We start from the raw sequence: 21099 nt of genomic DNA, 5'->3' as shown, positions 1-21099 counted from the left end.
CAACCCCGGGGATGAATAGAGACCCTCCCCCGCCCCTTGCAGTGTGAACCCCCGTGAGGCTGCCCTCCTGGCCTGCAGGTTTTGAGGAGCCGATCGATGGCTCAGGTATTTACAGGCTGGACAGTAACGAGGGTCATCTTCGGGCTGGAGACACCCTCCGTCTGGGTGGAGATGAGCCTCCGCCCAAGCCTGACTGATAACAAACGTATTCTGGGAACAAAGTCAATGACATCAAGGCCGAACTTCTCATTAAAGGCAGGCTCTGAGCTACGCTGCAAATAAAGCGTTTTCTTCCATTTGCCCAAAGGGCATAATACATAAAGCAGGGTGACTTCTGATTGTGGGGCTCATTAGCGCCTTAAGAGCCTCGCTGGCAGATCAGTCACTCTCGCTCCCCGCTCCCCACCCCCCTCCGCCCAGGCGGCTGCCCCAGTTCAGCAAGTTCACTGCTCCCCCTGCCCCAGGCCCTTTCCACTGTACGAGGCACCAAGCAGCTCAGTTTAAAAAATCAAAAAGGGCCCCGCGGTGCTGGTTTGCTCCCAAATGCTGATCACAGCTTGAATGTTCTAAGAACCCTCTTTGGAAGAATGTCAAGCAGGACAGCTGACCACACATGTAAGGGCCTCTCACCAAGGAAAACCAGGCAGTGTCCAAGGACAAATGTTTTTCCGACGACTCTATCAGAATGCCTTAGAGCAGAGAGGATCCGACCCGTCACCACGCCTCCCTGGGGCAAGGAAGGGGGGGGGGGGTCCCAGGACAGCCTCGGGGAGGTCTCAGGGGACAAGGAGACCCTTCACACAGGCCTGGGGAGCGGGGTTCCCCAGGGCCCCCCAAGCGCTAGCACTGGTTTTGTTGAGAAGGCTCTGCACCATTTTTGCACCCCGTTCCCTCCCTGGTAATCCAAATCCAAATGTCCCCAACCTCTTGGCTTTCCCTTAATTGCTCCAGGGACAACCCCCCCCCCCCACCTACGCCCCAGCAAGAGCCACAGACTTAGGGAAGCTACACCCCAGCCCAGGTGGATAACCCGGGTGGCATCTGCAATTCAATGAGCCTGAAATAAGCCTTAGTAGGGAGCCCGGGTCACGACTGAAACATGCCCCTCAAACCCCACCCCCCCCCACTGTTTTTCGTTTGTTTGTTTGTTTTGTTTTGTCAACAGCAATTATTTATTTTAAATATACTTTCCCTCCAAGCAGTGTTTCTGGCTCATGTTGGTGACAACACAGAAGAAACTACTGACCCAGTACTGTGAGCACTATCACCACTAGGGGACCTGAGGGTCCCCGGTGCGGTTGGGGCCGGAGCCATGGAACTTCAGGCTCCGTCTCCGTCCGGGTCCACACCATCAAATCCCGTTTCTTCGCGGTTAGGAGCAGAGTTCGAGGCCACCTGGATCCACAGACATCAGTCTTAGCGCAACCTAAACACTGTGACGTGCTACCTGCAATTAGGCAAATTCGGCAGGACTGGTGTCACATTTCTCTTCTGTAATCGTTTCAAAACAGGCTCCTTTTCTTCACCATTTGGGGAAAGGTTATTAATTCTGTTTCCGGGCAGGAATGCACAAAGCACCCCCACCCCCAGGACCTCCTCCTAGTCCGAGACGGAACACCTCTGGACGATCACAGGACTAAGCTGGGGTCCAATTTGTCCAATACTTTCTCAATAGCACTTAGATTAACCCAATTTTTTTTTTCCTCATTTAGGACAGGTCTCAGCATGTCTTCCCCACCCCAGGGAGGGCATCAGGGTAGGGGAAAATATCAGAAATATCATCAGACAGACCGTTTCTAAAAGACAGTTTCTAAGAAGCCAGAGGCTCCCCCCTCCCCTCAGAAATTCTAAAGACGGGCCGATGGTGAGGGAGGGACGAGGCTTCCCTTTCCGGAAGCATTGACGGCGGAAAAGGGGAAAGTAGAAAGTAGGGGACGAAAGGGTGGCGGTCTCTGGACGTCAGGGGAGTAACACATCGTGGGAGGAGAGAAGGGGGGACCAGCCCCGAAGAGCTCCTGAGAGGGAACCAGCTTTGGGGAAGGCAGCAGGAAACATGGTTTAATCCTCGGTTAGCGGATGCCTCCAGGCCAGGCCTACTCGAGCATCAAGCCGGGGATGCTCCCAGGGAGCCTCCGAGGGTTCCCACACTGCTATTTTTAAAACTGACAAGAAGCGGGCTTGTCAGATCGTCAGCTCTGCCGTTGCAGACTGGGGGTTTGCTCGGGCTCGTCCGGACTAGCCAGTGCGGATGGCGCCTTCGCTGCGGGCCGGCGCCCAGGCCAGGCACTCTGTTATTCAGGGCTTCCTCTTAGCCCAAGGGAGGGGCGGGAGGCTGGAGGACCGGGGCCTCTGGGGTCACTTGTGCTCTCTACACGGTAACCTGCCCAGCCCTAGACCCCACCCTAGCGCTCGCGATCCCCCTGATCGGGGTTAGCCAGGGAGGCCACGTGTCTCCCCCAAGCCACCAGCCATGCCCATAAGGAGTGGGAAACGCAGATCAGTAGGGTGTCACTTGTGAAATCCCAAGAAGGTCCCCTTGGAAGCTCCTATGGCAAGTGCTTCAGTGGCCCCTGCCTCCCCCCACCCCCCCACCCCTTCCTCAAGGTGGCCCCTGACCTTCCCTGCACAGAACTCTGTGCTCACAGGCTTGAGGCAGCCTGCTGCTCCCAGGAGCCTGGGGCACCTGCTTGGCAGGGGGGGGGGGGGGGGGGGGGAATAAAGTCTGCGGCCAGGGCAGCAGTAGGGCTGGAGGCTTCACCCAGAACCCCAAGAAAACCCTGTTCCCCACTCCACTTCAGGGAACACATTGCGGGGTGGGGATGGGGGGGCAGCACAACCACCATTTCAAAGTCTAGATGCGACTGTGCAAGGCACCCAGCCCCTCCTGCACGACACAACCCCACCCCCACCCCACCCCCGAACCTGGAGCTGAATTCAGTCAATCATTAACTTCTGGCTTCACACACAAAGAGCAGGGGGTTAACCATCTTCTCAAGCAGAGAAATCAGCCACTGCTGCAAATACAGAACCCCCAGCCTGCCCTACAGGGCCGGCAAAGTGCTAGAGGTGACTCTCTTCCTGTTGGGCGATGCTGACCTCCACGGGGCCGCCCGCTAACATGCCACCACCTGCCTGGCTCGGGCAGGGCAGGAAAGGCTTCCAGTTAAAGGACAAAACACTTTTCAACCAGGCTATGCAATATCCTAAGTGATCCGCGTCAAGTAGAGAAACCCTACCTCCTCCTGGGCCACCCAAGAAAGAAGGGCCTGGTGGCTGGAAATAACAGATTCTGAGGGTGCCGGCTGGTGAGTCAGCCTGGGTGCATCCTTGGTTACTTTGTTTGCTCCTCCAAGAAACCCGTGTGAAAAACGTTGCTGGTGAATAAAACTCGCTTTGACCAGAAGACTCCGTCAGACCAAGGTCCTCAGAGCATAAAAATGTCGCTATGGCGAGGGTCTTGCCTTTCAGGATCTGACCACTGGCTGGTATTCACCGCGGGTCGGATTTCATCAAAATAACCACAGCGCCCCTCCCTTCCGGCCGGAGAAGTTCCCAGGATCCACGGCATAGAGGGGGAGGGACGGCTTGCACAGCCCCTCACCTCTGTGATGTTTTTATGACACTTGTCACCACTCTTCTGCCAATTTCCAACTAACACTGCGTTTGAGGCTCAGGGCAAGAGGTCACCCAGAGCTCTCCTGCCTAATCTCCTAGGCCAGGATGAAAATACGAGGGCAGCGAATGCGCGGGGCCTAGTACCTCACGCTGCAGCAGAAAACACTGCAATCCGTTTACCTTAGTCCTGGGGACTCAAAGAGCCCCGGGGAGGGGACGTCACCACCATCCCACCAGCGAGAAGCTGGGGTTTGGAGGCCCCATCGCTCAATCAGCCGAGGATTCAAACCCAGGCGCTGGAGACAGCAAAGGCTATGAGAGGTTTCACAGGAGCTGTTTTCCTTTGTGTGTTCGGTAGGGACTCCCTAAGAGGGATCTCCGCACGGAATACAAACCCAACTTCCTCCTAGAAGGCACACTTTCACCACATAATTTAAGTGCGCTCCACTGAAGTTTACGTATCAACTAAGTTTACATATCAACTACTACAATGCAAACGTAAAAGGCGGCATTAAAACCAGAACTGCTTCTCAAGACCCTCTCCCCCCCACCCCCCCTCCAACTCCACCCCCTTCCCCCCCAAATTAAGCACAGACTACAATCCACCGGCCCTGTTTCACAGGGGTGGCTTCGCGTCCTTTCCAATCGTAGTTAACTGAGTCCCCGTGTTAGGCCGGGACAGGCAGGTTCTTGGACTGGGGCGCTGGGGTGCAGGAGGGCGCTATGGTTCGACCACAAAGCGGGTTAATGTAAAGCCCTCCCCCGCCCCCCCTCACCAGGGGCTCGGCCTGGAAATCAAGTCGGCCAAAGCCAGAGCGCTAGGTCAGGGAGCGCTGGGCAGAAGCCCCCGCCCCCCACCCCCGGGGCCGCCTGCCGGACCCCAAAGCCAAGCCCGAGTTCCGTGGCTGCGGAAGCCCGGCCAAGCCAAGCCCAGTGCTTCCGACCGAAATAATTACCGTCTTATACCAATTTGTGCTCCAGCGTAAATTACTAAGTAAGTCGAAGGGAGTCTAACTAACTCACAAAGCCCAGATCCCCACACGGCAATTTTTCTAAGCCGGGCGCAGACCGCAGCGCCCAGGCGGGTCGCGGGCGGGCCGGACGCGCCTCCGAGGGGCGCGGGTCCAAAGCCCGGAAAACCCGAGGCTTCACGCGAAGCTCGCTAGCACCGGGGTGGCCCCACCGGGCACCTCGCAACGTTTCGACCAAACGCGGCCCCTCGAAGCGGGAGCCGCAGCCGGGGACCCGGAGCAGCTAGCTCGCCGCCCCGGCCTCCGCGTCCCTCGGGCCGGGCAAGCGGCGCGGACACCGCTTTCCCTCCGAGGGCTCCCGAGGCGACCCAGGTGGAGAGGAGCCCCCCCCCCGACCCCGGAATCCAAGCGCCCGGACCCCCGCCCGCCGCGGCGCGCAGCAGCCAGGCCCGGCCGCGTCGCCCGCCCCAGCGCCCCCGCCCGGGCCGCTGACCTGTCGTCGACGTGCAGGCTGGGCGAGCACTTGATGGCGAGCCACGTCTTCCAGTGGACATGGCGCACCTTGTACACCTGCCCAAAGCCGCCCGAGCCGACCTTCTCCCAGCCGGCGAACTCGCCCGCGTCGAAGGTGCGCAGCAGCCCCAGGGCCCACGGGCTCCCGCTCTCGCCCTCCATCGCGCGCGTCTCGCCGCCGCCCCGCGCCGCCGCGGCCGCCCAGGTGCCCAGGTGTGCGCCCCGCCCCGCTGACGTCACTTCCGCCGCTCGCCGGCCCCGCCCCTCCCCGGGCGCCAGGTCCCTGCAGGCCCACCGAGGGACGCGTGGGGTCACTGCGTCCTCCGCCCCGGGCGGCGGCGCGCGCAGGTGCCGGCCTGGGTGCGTGCGTGTGTGCAGATCCCAGTAGGGTCCCACGCAGGTGTGAGAGACAAGTCACGGCCGCGTTTCCCCCGGTGCTATCGCTTGGCATAAGTTGGCCAAAAAAGGGGGGAGAAAGTACCGCAACGACCAGGATGTCGACTGTCGTGCGGCCCACCGATCTGATTCGGATTTCCCCGATTTTACTTGGCGTCGTTGGCGCGCGTGAAGTTCTGAACCATGGTATCACCTGTGTAAGTTCGTGCATCTACTACTGCTGTCAAGATCTAGAACATTCCATCAGGAAAGGACCCCCCCCCCTCCCGCCCCTCCTGAGCCCCTTCTGGTAACCGAAACCCCAAACCCTGGCCATCACTAATCTTTCCTCTGTTTCTAAAATTGCGTTATTTTCAAAATACGTTGTGTTTGCACACAGGAATTGTAGAGGGTGGGATCTTTGGGAATTGGCTTTTTTTTCCTCCTCACTAAGCATAATTCCCTGGAAATTAGCGGCTCGCTTTTTGACACTGAAGTTTCCACTTTGGAAGTAACTCTTTTTTTAATCACCCCAACAGCAGATCTAAAGTGGAGTTTTAGGGGCACGTGGGTGGCTCAGCCGGTTGAGTGGCCCACTTCAGTTCAGGTTATGTTCTCGTGGTCCTGGAGTTCGAGCCCGGGGATGGGCTCTGAGCTCCATTGACAGCTCAGAGCCTGAACCCTGCTTCAGATTTGGTGTCTCCCCTCTCTCTCTGCCCCTCCCCCCACTCACACTCTGTCTCTCTCTCTAACATAAATAAACGTTAAAACAATTTTTTTAAGTGGGGTTTTAAAGACAACGGGGTTCCTCCACCCTTTCCTGGAGAACAGTATCTTTTTTACACCTCGAACACACTGGAAAGGAAAGATGTTTTTCCACCTTTGGGAGGAAAAAAAATTCCCAGCTTTGAATGAGCTCGGATCTCGGAAAGACATCTGAGTCAGAGGTCGAGAAATGTGATTGCAAGCGTCCACACCTAAAAACCACTCACTCCTGCACACCGTACCCTGAGCGAAGGTTTATTCTTGGCCCAGTGAGATGAATAATGGAGGCAGGATTGGGGGGGAGGGATTAAGCAGGGAGCGTTTTCATGACACTGTGTTTGTGTTACCCCCAAAGGAGGGGCCGGTCCTCGCTGGCGCCTGGAAGCGGCAGACTCACCCTCTGCAGGCTTTACCCTCCACTGGGCTTATGGTCTTACTTCACAGCCAGCAATGGAGCCCTCCTGCTGCTTTGGAAACAGCCCACTGCCCCTCCCCCACGGGGTCTCTTTGAAGAATGCTCACACTTCCGGCCCACAGTGGGCCTCTTGGGAAAGAAGGCCAGGCAGCCGCGCGTCCTCTTCCACACCATCTTGAACTCGTGAGACCTTAGCGGCAAATGGCTACTGATTGTAACTGATTGTAACTAACATGGACACTGACCTGTTTAGAAGCCTTGTGCCTTTAAGGAAGTAAAGGTAACTTGAAAGTAAGCATAGTGGTTATTTTGGTGGAGAAAACCAACAAATTGGCTAGAAAATGAGTCACTTGTGTGTGCTGTTTCCGGGACTCGGCTGGAGGCATCTTTCTGCAGACTTTCTAACCTCCGGAATCTCACTGCCGGGGCTTCGTTCAGCAGCCTAAGTGACTAACAGCCCACACCAGTCTCGTAATAAGATACACTGTTTTCATTTATTTAATCATCTGGCGCTTCACTCGACAAATATTTATGGAGTGTCTGCTGCAGGCTCAGCTCTGGGCTCCTGGGCCCACAACCAGAGCCCGCAGAGGCCTGGATAGCCAGTCCCCCACTGCAAACTGATGGGGACAAAGATCAAGGCCACGGTTGGGCAGCCTGCCCCTGGCGCCCCCTTGGGGTTTGCTGTGCTCTTCATGCAAGCTACTCAATGCACTCGGAAGGTCAATTTTTTAATCCGTAGAAGTAAAACAGAGTCCGTTGCAGGAACTGTGAGGAGAGCCCAGGTTCTAGACGCTGTGGGATTCCAGGAGAGTAACTGTTCATGCTAATGGCCACCAGTCCTACGTGGGTAAGGTTGACATTTCTAAGTATAAAAATAATTTACAGTGTTGGGGTGCCTGGGTGGCTCAGTCAGTTGAGCGTCCGACTTCGGCTCAGGTCATGATGTCGCCGTCTGTGGGTTCAAGCCCCGCGTCAGGCTCTGCGCTGACAGCCTGGAACCTGGAGCCCGCTTCGGATTCTGTGTCTCCCTCTCTCACTGCCCCTCCCCCGCTCATTCTCTGTCTCTCTCTCTCTCCTTCAAAAATAAATAAATACTAAAAACATTTTTTTAATAACTTACAGTGTCAATAATTTAGTGATTACTTTACCATTGTTTATTTTATAAGGGGAGGGGATAAGCCTTTGTGGTTACTCTGTGGCCATCCAAGAAACCCTGAAGAGAGTGAGATACAGAAGATATCTTACCATTTTTGACAGAGAAACCTTGGTGTCCCATTGAGGTATGATGACACCGGAGTGCCTAACGAGAATAAAATAGTTATGGTGTTATTTTGTTGTGCAAATATTTAACATAGATGCATAGCAAGTACAAGTGACAGGTGAAGAGGTTTAAAAGGGACACAAGAAATCAGTTTGTTGAAATGATTTCAATCACTGATAGGGCACAAAACCTAAAGATTCATCCTTTTTGAACTAGAGATGTTTTATCACCTGTAAGCTTTCAAAAAAATCGCTACTAACATATTTTATGTGTGAGATTGAGCATATACACATTGGAACTTAAAGCTTTTAATGTCAGCTTTAAACTATAGTAAGTTATCGGAATATTAAAGAAGACGAAATGTATATTAAATTGAATTTCCCTTCTTAATGGGCTGTGGCAATTTTCTTAATAAACAGAGAAGCCTTACCCATGATTATGTAAACACATTCTCCGAAATGATTGGACGCTACACTGTCAACCATTTATACCAATGAAAACCTTTGATCGAAGCATAAAGTTTCACTCTGAGTACATTTTGGGTCAAAATGAAGTGGACTGACTTAAAACTAGTAATGCAAGTTTGCATCTCAGACTTGGGAAGCGGCCGTCGTGAGGATTCGTGCGACCGCCGCGCTCCAGGAACTCCGCGCACACAGCGCCCCCCTCCGCCCCCCCTCCCAGCGCAGGGCAGCCCCGGGCACCCCGAGGGGCGCGAGGCGGGAGCAGTCGGGAGAGGTGCGCCCCGAGGGCAAGACGCTCGGGGAAGTGAGGGAAGTGACAGCCGGCCTGTCCGGGAGCTCAGGGGCAGCGGGGCCGGGTGGGCAAGCCCGCGGGGACTCTGCCGCCCTTCCCCCGAGGAAGTGCCTCGTCCGCGTTCTCCTACCTCGGGTGCCGCGCCAGCGCAGCTCGCCCGACGGCACCCCCTAGTCCAGGGGCCCCGGGGTGGCCGGCTCGGCGGGGATGTCCCCTTCTCCGCGCGCAGCCCGCGCGTCCCGCCGTGGGGAGCCCACCGACCCTGCGGCCCGCGAGCAGGCAGGTGCAGGGCTCTCCTGCGGCAGGGTCCCGTGGGGACTTGGCCGGCCCTTGAACCCGGGGAGAGGGGTCCCTGCGTGAGGATGGCCGTGGGGCCCCAGGGACGCAGGGGGCACGGCGTGGACCAGGTGCCGGAGGAACAGTGCCAGGTGTCTGTCACCTGCGCTGTGGGTGCCTGCTCCGTGAGCTTGTCCCCCTCCGGGGGCCGGAGCAGCGCGCCGCCCGCACACGGCCCTCCCAGGCGGACGGAGCCGGCCAGGGGCCACCGAGCCCGGGCCCGGGATCGGGACGAACTCGGCTTGAGCCGCCCGCAGGGGCGGGGCCGCTGGCTCCTCCCCTTCCCCCTCCTCCCGCCTCCCCGCCGGTCCCTCCCTCTTCGCCGGGCTCCTCCCCTCTCCCCGCCCCCGCCCCGGGGGCTCCTCCGGGTGCAGCCCCTTCCGGCCCCGCAGGCTCCGCCCCAGGTAGGTGACTCTGCTCTCCCCCGAGGGCAGCTCCTGCAGCAACTTGCTGGGCTGTTTCTGAGAATTCCCTGCACGATTTGAATGTTATTTGCTAAAGAACATAACTTGTTCACCGCTGCCTTTCCGGCTCCCTTCGAGCCGAAGGGCTCCCGGAGCAAGAGTCCGCGGCCCGGATTGCCACGGCCCCCCTCCCAGGGTTTGGGAAGGGGCAGAGAAGGGGAGAGGGGCTGCCTTCCAACGTCTAGCTTTTATGGAGCACGTGTTTTCCTTTCTTTGACCTAAAGTGTAGGGACACACAAGGTGATGTCCGCTTCAGGTGTCCGACACAGTGATTCACGGTCTCTGTCCGTCGTGCGGGGCTCACCAGGGCAGCCCCCAGACGTCGCCGGGCACGCGGTTACAGTGCCATGAGCTGTCTTCCCCAGGCTGTGCCTTTCGGGGCCCTGACTTACTCATTCCATAACTGGAGGCCTGGGCTTCCCTCTCTGGTCACCATTTTGCCCATCCGCCCCCCCCCCCCCCGCCCCTTCCTTCTGGCAACCCCCCAGCTGTTCTTGGTATTTAGGGGTCTCTTTTTCTGCTTTTTATTTGCACGTTTGTTCATTCGTTTTATGGTTTTTTTGGTCCCACACGTAAGTAAGTCCTGTGGTATTTGTCCTTCTCTGTCTGACTTAATACTCTCTAGGTCCATCCGTGTCATCGCCAATGGCAAGCTTCCATTCTTTTTCATGGCTGAGTAATATTTCATTGACCACTTAGGTTGCTCCCACAGTTTGGCTATTGTAAATATTGTAAATAATGCTGCTGTAAACACAAGGGTGCATGTACCCCTCTGAATTAGTATTTTCGTATTCCTTGGGTAAATACCCAGGAATGGAATTATTGGATCGTACGATCATTCTACTTTTAATTTTTTGAAGGACCTCCATACTGTTTTCCAGAGTGGCTGCACCAGTCTGCATTCCCAATAGGTCGTGAGTGTTCCTTTTTCTCCACATCCTCGCCAACACCTGTTGTTTCTTGTGTTGTTGATCTTAGCCATTCTGACAGGTGTGAGGTGGTATCTATCACATTGTGGTTTTTGATTTGTATATCCCTGACGATGAGCGATGTTGAACATCTTTTCATGTGTCTGTTGGCCGTCTGGATGTCTTCTATGGAGAAATGTCTGTTCATGCCTTCTGCCCATTTTTTAATTGGATTATTTGGTTTGGGGGGTGTTGGGTTCTATCAGTTCGTTATATATTTTGGATAGTAACCCTTTATCAGGTATGTCATTTGCACGTATCTTCTCCCATTCTGTAGGTTGCCTTTTCGTTTTGTTGATTGTTTCCTTTGTGGTGTAGAAGCTTTTACTTTGACGTAGTCGCAAGAGTTTGTTTTTGCTTTTGTTTCCCTTGCCTCTGGAGACGTATCTAGAGAAAATGGGACTATGACCAATGTCTGAGACATTACTGCCCATGCTCTCCTCTAGGATCTTGAGGGTTTCGAGGTTTTGGGATTCCATACACACTTCAGTATCTTGTAAACGTTACTATTTAGCAAACGTTTTCTTCTACGCAAACCTCCCTTTCCAGAGTTGTCCTCTTTGACTCCAGCGACCCCACGCCTGCCCTCCCCAAGTGTAAGATCCGTGCCCTGGGGACACATCATGAGCTTATGCACGAAGACAGCATTAAGCACATGCTTCTGGAATCACCCATAATATCTCTCTACGTCCCCTCGCCCTCACTCCCTGCCCTTTAAGTGTTGGGACTTCTCAAAGCCCATCCCAGGCCTCTCCTCCCTCGCTGGACACTCTCCTCTTTATCCCCAGGTGAGCGCCTCCAGGCCCACCGCCTCAGTGTTCATCTATTCGACAGACTCCGACATTTGTCCGTCCAGGCCAGACTTCTCCCTCTGGGCACGAGAGCCCCAAATTCAACATGGCACCCATATCTCTAAGGCACCTCCACACGTCTGGGACGAGCCTCCCAAATTGTCACCCCCAAACTGGTTCTTTCCAGAGTGCCTCATCTCTGCGAAGACGCTGCCTTCTTTCCTGAAGGCCAGGAACCAAAAGGTGTCTGCAGACCCTCACGCACCCTCTGTCCAACGAGATCCAGCCCATCATCAACTGCCCCACCCCACACGTGGACAAGAGGCCTGGCCTCCACGGCAAAGGGCTGTGGTCTGGCCCTCCGTGGGCCTGCCCTTCTGTCCACCCTCCTAGGTCAAACTAGATACCTGTGACCCCAGCCCAAATGTCCCCAAGACCACCCCAAAACTCTGCACGACTCCATCCTCTGGAGGGTGACCTCACTGCTGGTGTGAGCGCCCTGGTGTCCAAGGCCAGAGGAAGCTGTTTGCAGGGGACAGCAGTGGGCGGGGCTACGGCCCGGGTTGGGATGTCCCCACTGTGGGCCCTGGAGGCCTCTCTCTGTTTGCTGCGAAGCTGGGGGTGGACAGAGAGAGGGTCTGCGATCTGCCGGTTCAAATGTGGCCCTCTGAGTTGTGAGGGTGGATTTGTCAAAGCGGGACAGGACACATGTTACCCAACACTCTGTCTGCTGGCTTTCTAACTTTCAACAGGTTAGACACACGGCACGCTGGCCTCGTTCGCTCGCGCCCTTCCCCGGCAGAAGCGCCATCGTGGTCTGATCACCAAAACGCCAGCTCTTCCTTCCTGAGCGTCTCCTGGTGGATCGCTGGCTCCCACGCCAGCCCCTGGCCCCGTCCTGGTCATTTCCTGCCGGGGTCATCGGCCGCCCTCTCCAGTCGTTCTTCAGCAGCGATGGTTGGAACGTGCAAATCCGAGGTCAGTGTTTGAGGATGGAGACGGGCCCAACGGGCCTCCCTCTCTAGCCTCGTCCCCCACCCCCCTCCCTGTCTCTGCCGCCCTTGGTCGTCCAGCCGCCCCTCCACCCCCATGCCTCTGACTCAGACTCCACCCGGCCTTTGCACAAGCTGTCCTGTTGGGAAAGTTCCGCCGATGCCTGGTTTCCTCCCGCTCAGCCCCCCTCTCTGTCTTGCCCCGAGTCCCAGAGTCACTCAGCTTCCTCTGTTACAAGGTCCTGGGGTATGGAGCTGGGTACATGGCCTTGTTTACTAGGCACTGCTGATGAGGGCCTGGCTCCTCCATTCTGGACCGCAAGGGGGCGCCTCCGCTGCCCTCGCATGAACGGCCTGCTCCCCCCCCCATCCAGGCTCGTCACTGACCCCCGCCCTTCTCTGTCCCGGCCGCACGGGCCTTTTTGTTCCTCCACGAGGTGACACACGCCTTCCTTCCTCAGAGCCTCTGCAGGAGCAGCTCCTCTCCTGGCAGGCCCCAGGGGGCCTCGTCTGTGTTCACCTCTTTTGTTCTATGTCACTCCTCCCTGAGGCCTTCCCAGATGACCCATCTAAAACAGCACCGATCCAGCCCAACTCAGTGCCACCCCCCGGGAGCCACGCCGGAGGCTGGGGAGTTATTATCTGTCTTGCTGACCTGCATCGCAAAATGCATGCTGGCTCGGGTACTCAGGTGAGTCCTGCGGGGTCACTGTGAGAGCGCCCCCTGGTGCCCGGGCCGGCCAGGACGTGCTCCTGGGCCCCAGGCTCTCCCAAGCTTCCTCTGCACACGGCACCCTCATACCTCCTGATCCTTCTACACTGGCCCTGGGACGGAGACGCGCCCGGCACTTCCGTTTATTAAGTAGTTAGGATCACACAACTTGAAAAGTATTTATGGGACGACAGTGCAGCCATCCCTTGAAAAGTTAAGCATAGGGGCGCCTGGGTGGCTCAGTCAGTGAAGCCTCCCGCATTTGATTTCAGCTCAGGTCAGGATCTCACGGTTTGTGAGATCGAGCCCCGCATCGGGCTCTGCGCCTGTCAGTGCGGAGCCTGCTTGGGATGCTGTCTCTCTCCCTCTCTCTGCCCCTCCCCTGCTCATGCTCTCTCTCTCCCTCTCTCTCTCTCTCTCTCTCTCTCTCAAAATAAACAAGTACACATTTTTTGTAAATTAAAAAGAACTGTTAAGCATAGAATTACCATGTGACCCAGCGAATTCACTTAAGTGTCTACCCAACAGAACTGAAAACAGGAATTCAAACAAAACTTTGTACACAAGTGTTCCTGGCAACATTATTCACAAGAGCAAGAGGTTGTAACACCCCAAGTGTCCATCGGTGGGCGAGTGAATAACAGAACGTGGTAAAGACGGGCAGTGGGAGGAAGGGGCCTTGGTCCTCACGCTCGCAGGCCTGGCCTGCAAGGCGTTTTATTTCCCAGGGCGAGCATGGGCCTGGAGCTGGTGGCTGCCGATAAGGCTGTCTGCTCTGGGCGCAAAGATCAGGACCAGATCTCCCGTCAATCATGGTGATCTTAGTGGCAACGCGGGGACTGGCCCCATCTCATCTACGGCCAGAGAGAGGCCCAGGGGGGTCCAGAAACACAGCCAAATGGTCCTTTCAAGCAGACGATGCCTGCTTCTGGTAGTTTCCCTAAAGCAGAGCTGGCGTCCGAAAGCAGGTCAGCAGATCCCAACAACGGAGTGGGACCGGGAGGCGACCCGTAGTCTCTGGTTTGTTTTTACTGGACACGCAGGGCAGCTCTGCCCGGCTGGCCGGGTAGCTGGCGAGCCTCCCTCACCTGTGTGCTCACAGCCTTGGTGGGGAGGTGCCCACAGATGATGAGGAACTGGGCGGAACTGTAGGGCAGGGCCTGCACGTGGGGCCGGGGGGGCGGGGGGCTGCGGGAGGGGTGGTCCAAGGCCGTGGACATCGAAGACTGGTAAGGCCTTGGTGAGCCAGGGCCTCCAGACTGCTTCCCGGGCCCAAGAGAGAACAAGCTTCCAAAACAGCCGTGTCCGGCGGATGGCCAGAAACCAAGACTCTCCTGAAACCCCCAGGGGGGTAGGGAGGAACTTAGGGGCTGGGGGCCTAGGGGACCCGGTGAGACTCACTGTTTGGGGCTGAGCTGTGTCCCCGCAAAGATACACTGTTCTCCTAAAATCCAGTGCCTGTGGAGGTGACATTGTTTTTATTTTTTTTAACATTACTAATTTCTTGTTGTTTTAATATTTATTTATGTGTGTGTGAGAGAGAGAGAGAGAGAGAGAGAGAGAGACAGAGCAAGCATGTGACACGAGCCGGGGGGGGGGGGGGACAGAAAGAGAGGGAGAGAGAGAATCCCAAGCAGGCTCTGCACCATCAGCATAGAACCTGACTCGGGCCTCGAACTTACAAACTGTGAGATCTCAACCTGAGCTGAAATCAACAGATGGAGGCTTAACCGACTGAGCCACCCAGGTGCCGCGAGGTGACGGTGTTTTTAAACGGTCTTTGTAGATGATCAAGTTAAAATGAGGTCATTAGGGGGAGCCCTGCTCCAATGTGGCTGGTGGCCTTATAAAAAGGGGAAATTTAGAGGCGCCCGGATGGACGATGTCAGTTAAGTGTCCAACTCTTTATTTCAGCTCAGGTCATGATCTCATGATCGGTGAGTTCAAGCCCCGCACTGTCACTGCAGAGCCTGCGTGGGACTCTCTCCTTCTCTCTCTGCCCCTCCCCTGCTCGTGGGCACGCACACACTCTCTCTCTCGCGCTCTCGCACTCTCCCTCTCCCTCTCGCTCTCCCTGTCTCAAATTAAATCAGCTTCAAAGAAGCCTTCACAGGGAGCCTGGCCCTGGGGACACCGGGTTTCAGACGTCTGGCCTCCAGACTGTGAGGGAGCACATTTCTGTTGGTTTATGCCCCCCGCTTGCAGTATTTCAACACAGAAGCCACAGGAAACTGATATCACCAGCTGGATTGATATCTCTGTCACAGTTCTGTGGATCCTTGTTTTGGCAAAAACCAGAGATACTAAATTTCTGGGTTCACCGCTGGGCTTACCGGCCGGCTGACTGTAGCTGGCCAAAACGCTCATCTGGAGGGTCTGTAACAGTTAATTTTACGGATCAATCTGACCGGCCCACAGGGTGCCCAGGTATTTGGTCAAACATTCTGGGTGTGTCGAAGTAAGACTAACATTTGAATCAGTGGACCAAGCAAAACGGATGACTGCCGCCACTAATGTGGGTGAGCCTTGTGCAATCAGTTGAAGGCCTGAGAGGAAGTAAGAGAATTCCTCCTTCCCCGGGGGCCTTTGAACTGAAACAGCAGCTTGTCCTGGGTCTCCAGCTTACGGAACCACCTGCAGATCTCGGGGCTCGTGAACCTTCAAAATCATGTGAGCCACTTCCTTCTAATAAATCTCTGTCTATATAAAACGGAACCTACTGCGGCACCTGGGTGGCTCAGTCAGTTAAGCGTCCGACTTCGGCTCAGGTCATGATCTCGCGGTCCGTGAGTTCGAGCCCCGCGTCGGACTCTGTGCTGACCGCTCAGAGCCTGGAGCTGCTTCGGATTCTGTGTCTCTCCCTCTGTCTCTGCCCCTTCACTGCTCGCGTTCTGTCCCCTTCTCTCAAAAACAAAATAAATATTTTAAAAAACATTAAAACAGAACCTATGGGTTCTGTTTCTCTGAAGAACCCTGACTCATGCAGACCCTTAAGCTCTCCTATTTAACTTCAACCCTATTTTGTACAGCCAGGCCAGTCTTCTTTTGGCAAAAATAGTGGACTCACATTTTTGCAGGCTGTTCTGTATTTTCTATTGTATTTTGTGTTTTTCAAAGCCATTTCTTTTTTTTTTTTTTTTTTTTGTATGGGCTTATTTCTTTATTTTGAGAGTGAGAGAGAAAGCATGAGCAGGGGAGGGGCAGAGAGAGAGAGAGAGAATCCCAAACAGGCTTTGCACCTTCAGCACAGAGCCTGATGGGGGGCTCGAACCCCCCAAAACAGTGAGATCATAACCTGAGCCGAAATCAAGAGTCGGACGCTTCACCCACCGAGCCGCCGAGGCGCCTCTGAAACAGCCATTGCTGAGCCCCTGCAGCGCAGCCCCGATGCTGCAGGTCAAGGTCAGTGAAACTAGCAGTCGGGGCATGAGACCTCGCGTGTCTGGACAGGCCCTCTGACACGAAGAGGCAGGGAAGTCAGGTGCGCGCTTTCTGAAGCTCAAGTAAAAGGATCCTACAACAAGGCGTCTGAAGGTCGGCGGCCTCCGGGCCCTGCTCTGCCCGTGAGACGAGAGGTTGAGCTTTCCCACCGAAGGCCCGGGAGACCGCCCCACCCACACCGTGACTCACGCCCACCCCGGGGCCCAGAGCCCCGCACCCGCCTCCTCCGCCAGCCGGGTCTCTCCTATCACGGCTCCCGATCGGACCTCACCCGCCAAGACTCCTCTCCCCAAGACATCTATTTGGAAAGGAATGCTCCCCGGGTACTGTTTCTCACACACGCCCTGGGGTCCTGCCAAATTCTCAAGGGAGGGTTTCCTTCGGTTGGCCGCCTGCCATCTGCGGGCCGAGCGTGGGAACTGCAGCCGCGGCCCTGGCGTCAGGATGGCCCCGCAGACGAGCCTCCCGACCAAACAAACGGTGCTTCGCTCGCTCCGCAAATACGTGGGGTGCACCCGGGGCGGGGCGGGCCGGGCACGGCTGCCGGCACCGAGGCCCGTGGCCCGGCTTGCCCTCCTGGGTCTCTCGGTGAAATCCAGGCACCCAGCCCGGCGGAAGCAGGCGGGGTGAGCTGCCGATGGCCTTCCAGCTCCCTCTGCCACCTCCCAGAGGCTCTTGCCTCGGTTTCTCCCCCTGTGGAACGAGGAAGGAGAAACTAAGGGTGCCCACTTCACAGAACTGTGGGTATTAAGAAACTAACGCGTCCCCAGAACAGCGTCCGCGTGTCCCGTGCCTGGCGCGAGCCTTGGCTCTGACCATCTTCCCCCTTTAATGGGCTTTCAGTGGTGCTCTGAACCCACCTAATCTCCCATTAATCCCATGAAAGTGGACAAATACAATGATATCAAAGCACAGTCAACGAGAGAGCGAGTTGCAGCCACTTCCACAACGAGACCCATTTCTGTTAAAATGCTATATAATCTGTATAAGCAAAAGCCGAGACGCAACCCGCATGGGGATGCCACCAATGGGGCCACGGCTGCACGGCCCCTTGGCTCTTCCGCACGGAGAAGTACTAGGCGGTCATGAGAAGGGAAGAAGGGCACTGTCTGCACGCGGCTCTGGAGGGATCGCAGAGATCTCTGTGAACGGAGCAAGACGGAGGAAAGCGTGAGATGTGCGTTACTGTTTATCCAGGACCGGCCGGAAGTGGAAAACCAGCCAGCTACCTAGCAGCTGTCCATCTGTGAGCTATTTGTCTATCAGCTATCTATCATCTCTTAATCTGCTCCTATTTTAAAATTAAGCAGCGAGAGAATAATCCATAAGCATTTCTGAAGGATGCCCGTAGGGGATGGTGAGTGGCAGGGCGTGGGTCGGACACACAACCCCACCGCGCGCATTCTCGTCTTATAGACTGGACTTCGGAACCACACGCTTATGAAACCAAATTAACCTTTAAAAAGCAAAACGACACCAGATATGTCAAAAACGTGTCAAAGTATATCAAAAGTAATGTAAGGTGAACCCCGGGTATATCCATGTGGTGACCTGACCCACTGCTCCCAGTGGATTGACAAGGTGGAGATTAGAAAGTTCTTCCAGGGGGGGAAAAAAAAAAACGTGACAAGGACAAAAGAACAACCTTGGACCTGTGGGCGTTATCACACCGGGACTGGTACGTGTGTTGAGGGAGGAAGCAAACGCGACGCCCAGATTCTGTCATCGCCTGTGTCACGGCGGATGGGGATCTTCGGTGTGAGAGGTTTGGGGGTCAGGAGCCCTGAATTTGCAAGGGAAATGTCAGCACAGAATAATAAGCAAAATTAATGAACACTGATTTCATCGGGGGGGTTGTTTCTCTGGACAGCACTGTTCTCTCCTCCTCAGCACCGCTTGCCAACGCATTTCAGATAAACGGGAAACTCCCATGTCTACCAAAATGAGGTGCGCCGTGTTTATGGCAGTGAACCTTCCAAGAACAAAAGGGGAACGAGATTATCCAGAGTTCACTTCCCCCTTCTCCCCACCTGCTCAGGGACTCCTACCCGTCAGCAACGGTGAGACTTTGGTATTTTATTTTTCACTATTAATTTCAGAGGTCAGAGGAACACATTCACTTTTCTACAGTAATCTGTCACTTACAGGTCAGGAAACAACAGCGGGCCCAAGTTACACGTGCCGCGACGCAAAATGGGCTCCTCGGAAACCATGGTTGGCATGCTCTCCGGAACCGATTCCCGTTCTGACTCCTGATCCAAAGGTCTGGACGGCGCGGGTGGTAAAACCACACCCAGCCTGGCCGAGACGGGCCCGAGACGTTCCCACCTGCCCTCTCACGTAAGCGTGCGGGGTTCTACAGCTGGAGGGGACTCGGATGAAAACGACTTTAGTCGTGTGATCTTCAAATTATTTCCAAACCCAGCCCGGCTTTAGGACGACTGGTTTCCTGCGTGCTTTAAAGCTTTAACAAATGGCGCGCTATTTAAATGCTCATTTTCGGGGCGCCTGGGTGGCGCAGTCGGTTAAGCGTCCGACTTCAGCCAGGTCACGATCTCGCGGTCCGTGAGTTTGAGCCCCGCGTCAGGCTCTGGGCTGATGGCTCGGAGCCTGGAGCCTGTTTCCGATTCTGTGTCTCCCTCTCTCTCTGCCCCTCCCCCGTTCATGCTCTGTCTGTCTCTGTCCCAAAAATAAATAAACGTTGAAAAAAAAAAATTTAAATGCTCATTTTCAATTTGTTGAGAGAAAAGGCAACGCTGATTTTTCGAGAATGTGGCTCAAATGTAAAGCCTATCTAGTGGGAAGCAGGAAGAGATCAAGGGAACGGCTTTTGAATACATGAAAAAATGACTAACTTTTACAAAACTTTATCTGTAGACGGCTTCCCTCCCAAGGTCAGATGGACTTTTCTTTACCCCGTGCATATGCATGAGTGCATGTGTATACACGTGTATGCGTGCACGTGTGTGCACCTGTATGCATGTGTGTATGCAAGTGTGTGCATGTGTGCACATATGAGAGTGTGTGCATGTTGTGTAGGAGTGTGTGCACGTGTGTGTGTGCATATGAGTGTGTGCATGTGTGCGCATGCACGCACCTGAGCCAGGCTCTCCCCATCGGGTATGCAGACCCCCAGCCCAGAACACAGGCAGGAGAATCCCCACACCCATCGCCCACCACACCTAAGCCCCGAATGTTCTACACGGCATCTGGGGGCGGCCTGGGGAGTGATTGCGGAACTCATGGGTCCGCTGGCTTACCCGTCCCCAAAGAAGCTTCAGGACTGCCAGGGACTTGGGGAGCGCCTCCGGCGCGAGAGGAAGGAAATGATCAGGGAAGTGGAAAATGGAAGACGCAGACAACGCGGAGGTGAGGCTGGAGGGGCGGGGGGTTCCGAGTACAACAGACGTGTGACCTCGGAGGAGGGGCTGTCCCACCTGTGAGGTTAGAACAGAGCGGTGGGAAGACAGAGAACTCAAAAACCAGAAAGAACTTTTATTATTTTTAAGTTTATTTATTTTGAGAGAGAGTGTGTGTGTGTGTGAGCCGGGGAGGGGCAGAGAGAGAGAGAGAGAAAAAGAGAGAGCACGCACGAGGTGTGCAGAAGCATGGGGGAGGGAGAGAGAGGGAATCCCAAGCAGGCTCCGCACTGCCAGCACAGGGCCCAACACGGGGCTCGAACTCGCAAACCGTGAGATCATGACCCGAGCTGAAACCAAGAGTCAGACACCCAGCCGAGTCCCCAGAAAGAACTTTCGGAAATTGATACGCGACAGTGAAAACTAAAAAACACGTTTAAAGCCAAGAGATTAGAATCCAGAGATGCAAGAGGCAAAGAGATAGGACATGGAAGGAAATGCAGAGATCCACAGAAGTCCAGCATCAACTAAGAGGAGCTCCCGGGGTGGGAGGTGGGGAGAACAGATGGGGGGCGGGAGAGGAGCTCCAGAAAGGCGGGGAGAGCAGATGGGGGGCAGGAATGATCAGGGCAGAGCACTAGGCGTTTCCCGGCTGACGGTGGCAGGAGGGACCGAGCCCTCTGGGACCCGCGGTGTGCAGACCGTGTCCACAAAGGGAGAGTCGGTAAGAGGAAGTGGAGGACACAAGGCAGCGCGGCGCCCCTCCCCCCCCATGCCCTCACCTCCCACCCGCCCTGGGACACCCACCTTCAGGCCCCCCCATGATGTGCTCTCATCCCCCCTGGGCAAACATGTAGCCGTGGCCCTCAACTGCAGGGGACATGGGTGTATGTGTCACCTAAAGACATTGACGAACAGTCGCGGGAGCACAGCCTTCCTGATCTCCCACTGAGGCTGGCACACACGTGGTCATACGCACACATGTTTATACACACACACACACCATAAATGCATGCCCACATGTACATATGTATGCATACATGTGTGTGCACGTGTAACACATATACATATACACACGTGCATGTATATATAAAATAATTGCCTTTAAAAAATTAATGACTATTTTCAGAGCGGTTTTAGATTTGGGGTTTTATGTTTTAGAAAAATCACACAGAAAGCACAGAATTCCCATGCACCCTCTCTCCCTGCGTCCGTAAGCCTACGCCCCCCAGTTTCCTGTCTTATTGGCCTCTTGCATTAGTGTGATACTTTGTTATGACTTATCAAGCAATGTCAGCAAATGATTGTTAACTACTAATTTTAGTTAACCTCTGAATTGGCTATTTTAACTATGCACGTGAC

At 55.3% G+C, this 21099-nt stretch overlaps 1 protein-coding gene and 2 long non-coding RNA genes across 4 annotated transcripts in view; 1 reads left to right on the top strand and 2 right to left on the bottom strand.

The window, feature by feature from the left end:
- The window catches only part of RIPK4 (receptor interacting serine/threonine kinase 4), a 28369-nt gene extending 23048 nt beyond the window's left edge, over window positions 1-5321 (bottom strand). The window contains exon 1 of one of the 2 annotated variants that reach the window (XM_023238708.2): window positions 5080-5321. In XM_023238708.2, coding sequence (XP_023094476.1) covers window positions 5080-5261 — 182 coding nt within the window. In that variant the 5' untranslated portion in view covers window positions 5262-5321. Of the gene's footprint in view, window positions 1-3236; window positions 4133-5079 lie in introns of those variants that run through there. The other variant, XM_045036586.1, reaches the window with a different exon arrangement.
- A 37-nt stretch (window positions 5322-5358) lies between these two features.
- On the top strand, window positions 5359-7151 carry LOC109491671. The gene is made up of 2 exons (XR_002145142.3): window positions 5359-5692; window positions 6595-7151. It is a non-coding gene; the product is annotated as an uncharacterized LOC109491671 (long non-coding RNA).
- A 634-nt stretch (window positions 7152-7785) lies between these two features.
- LOC123379758 lies at window positions 7786-9261 on the bottom strand. Its single transcript, XR_006584638.1, has 2 exons — window positions 8805-9261; window positions 7786-7957 (listed from the first exon to the last, which is right to left on the bottom strand). It is a non-coding gene; the product is annotated as an uncharacterized LOC123379758 (long non-coding RNA).
- Window positions 9262-21099: the final 11838 nt, after the last annotated feature.

The sequence above is a fragment of the Felis catus genome, chromosome C2, assembly GCF_018350175.1.
Source record: "Felis catus isolate Fca126 chromosome C2, F.catus_Fca126_mat1.0, whole genome shotgun sequence".
Classification (NCBI taxonomy): Eukaryota; Metazoa; Chordata; class Mammalia; order Carnivora; family Felidae; genus Felis; species Felis catus.
This window is presented reverse-complemented; position numbering and strand designations above follow the sequence as displayed.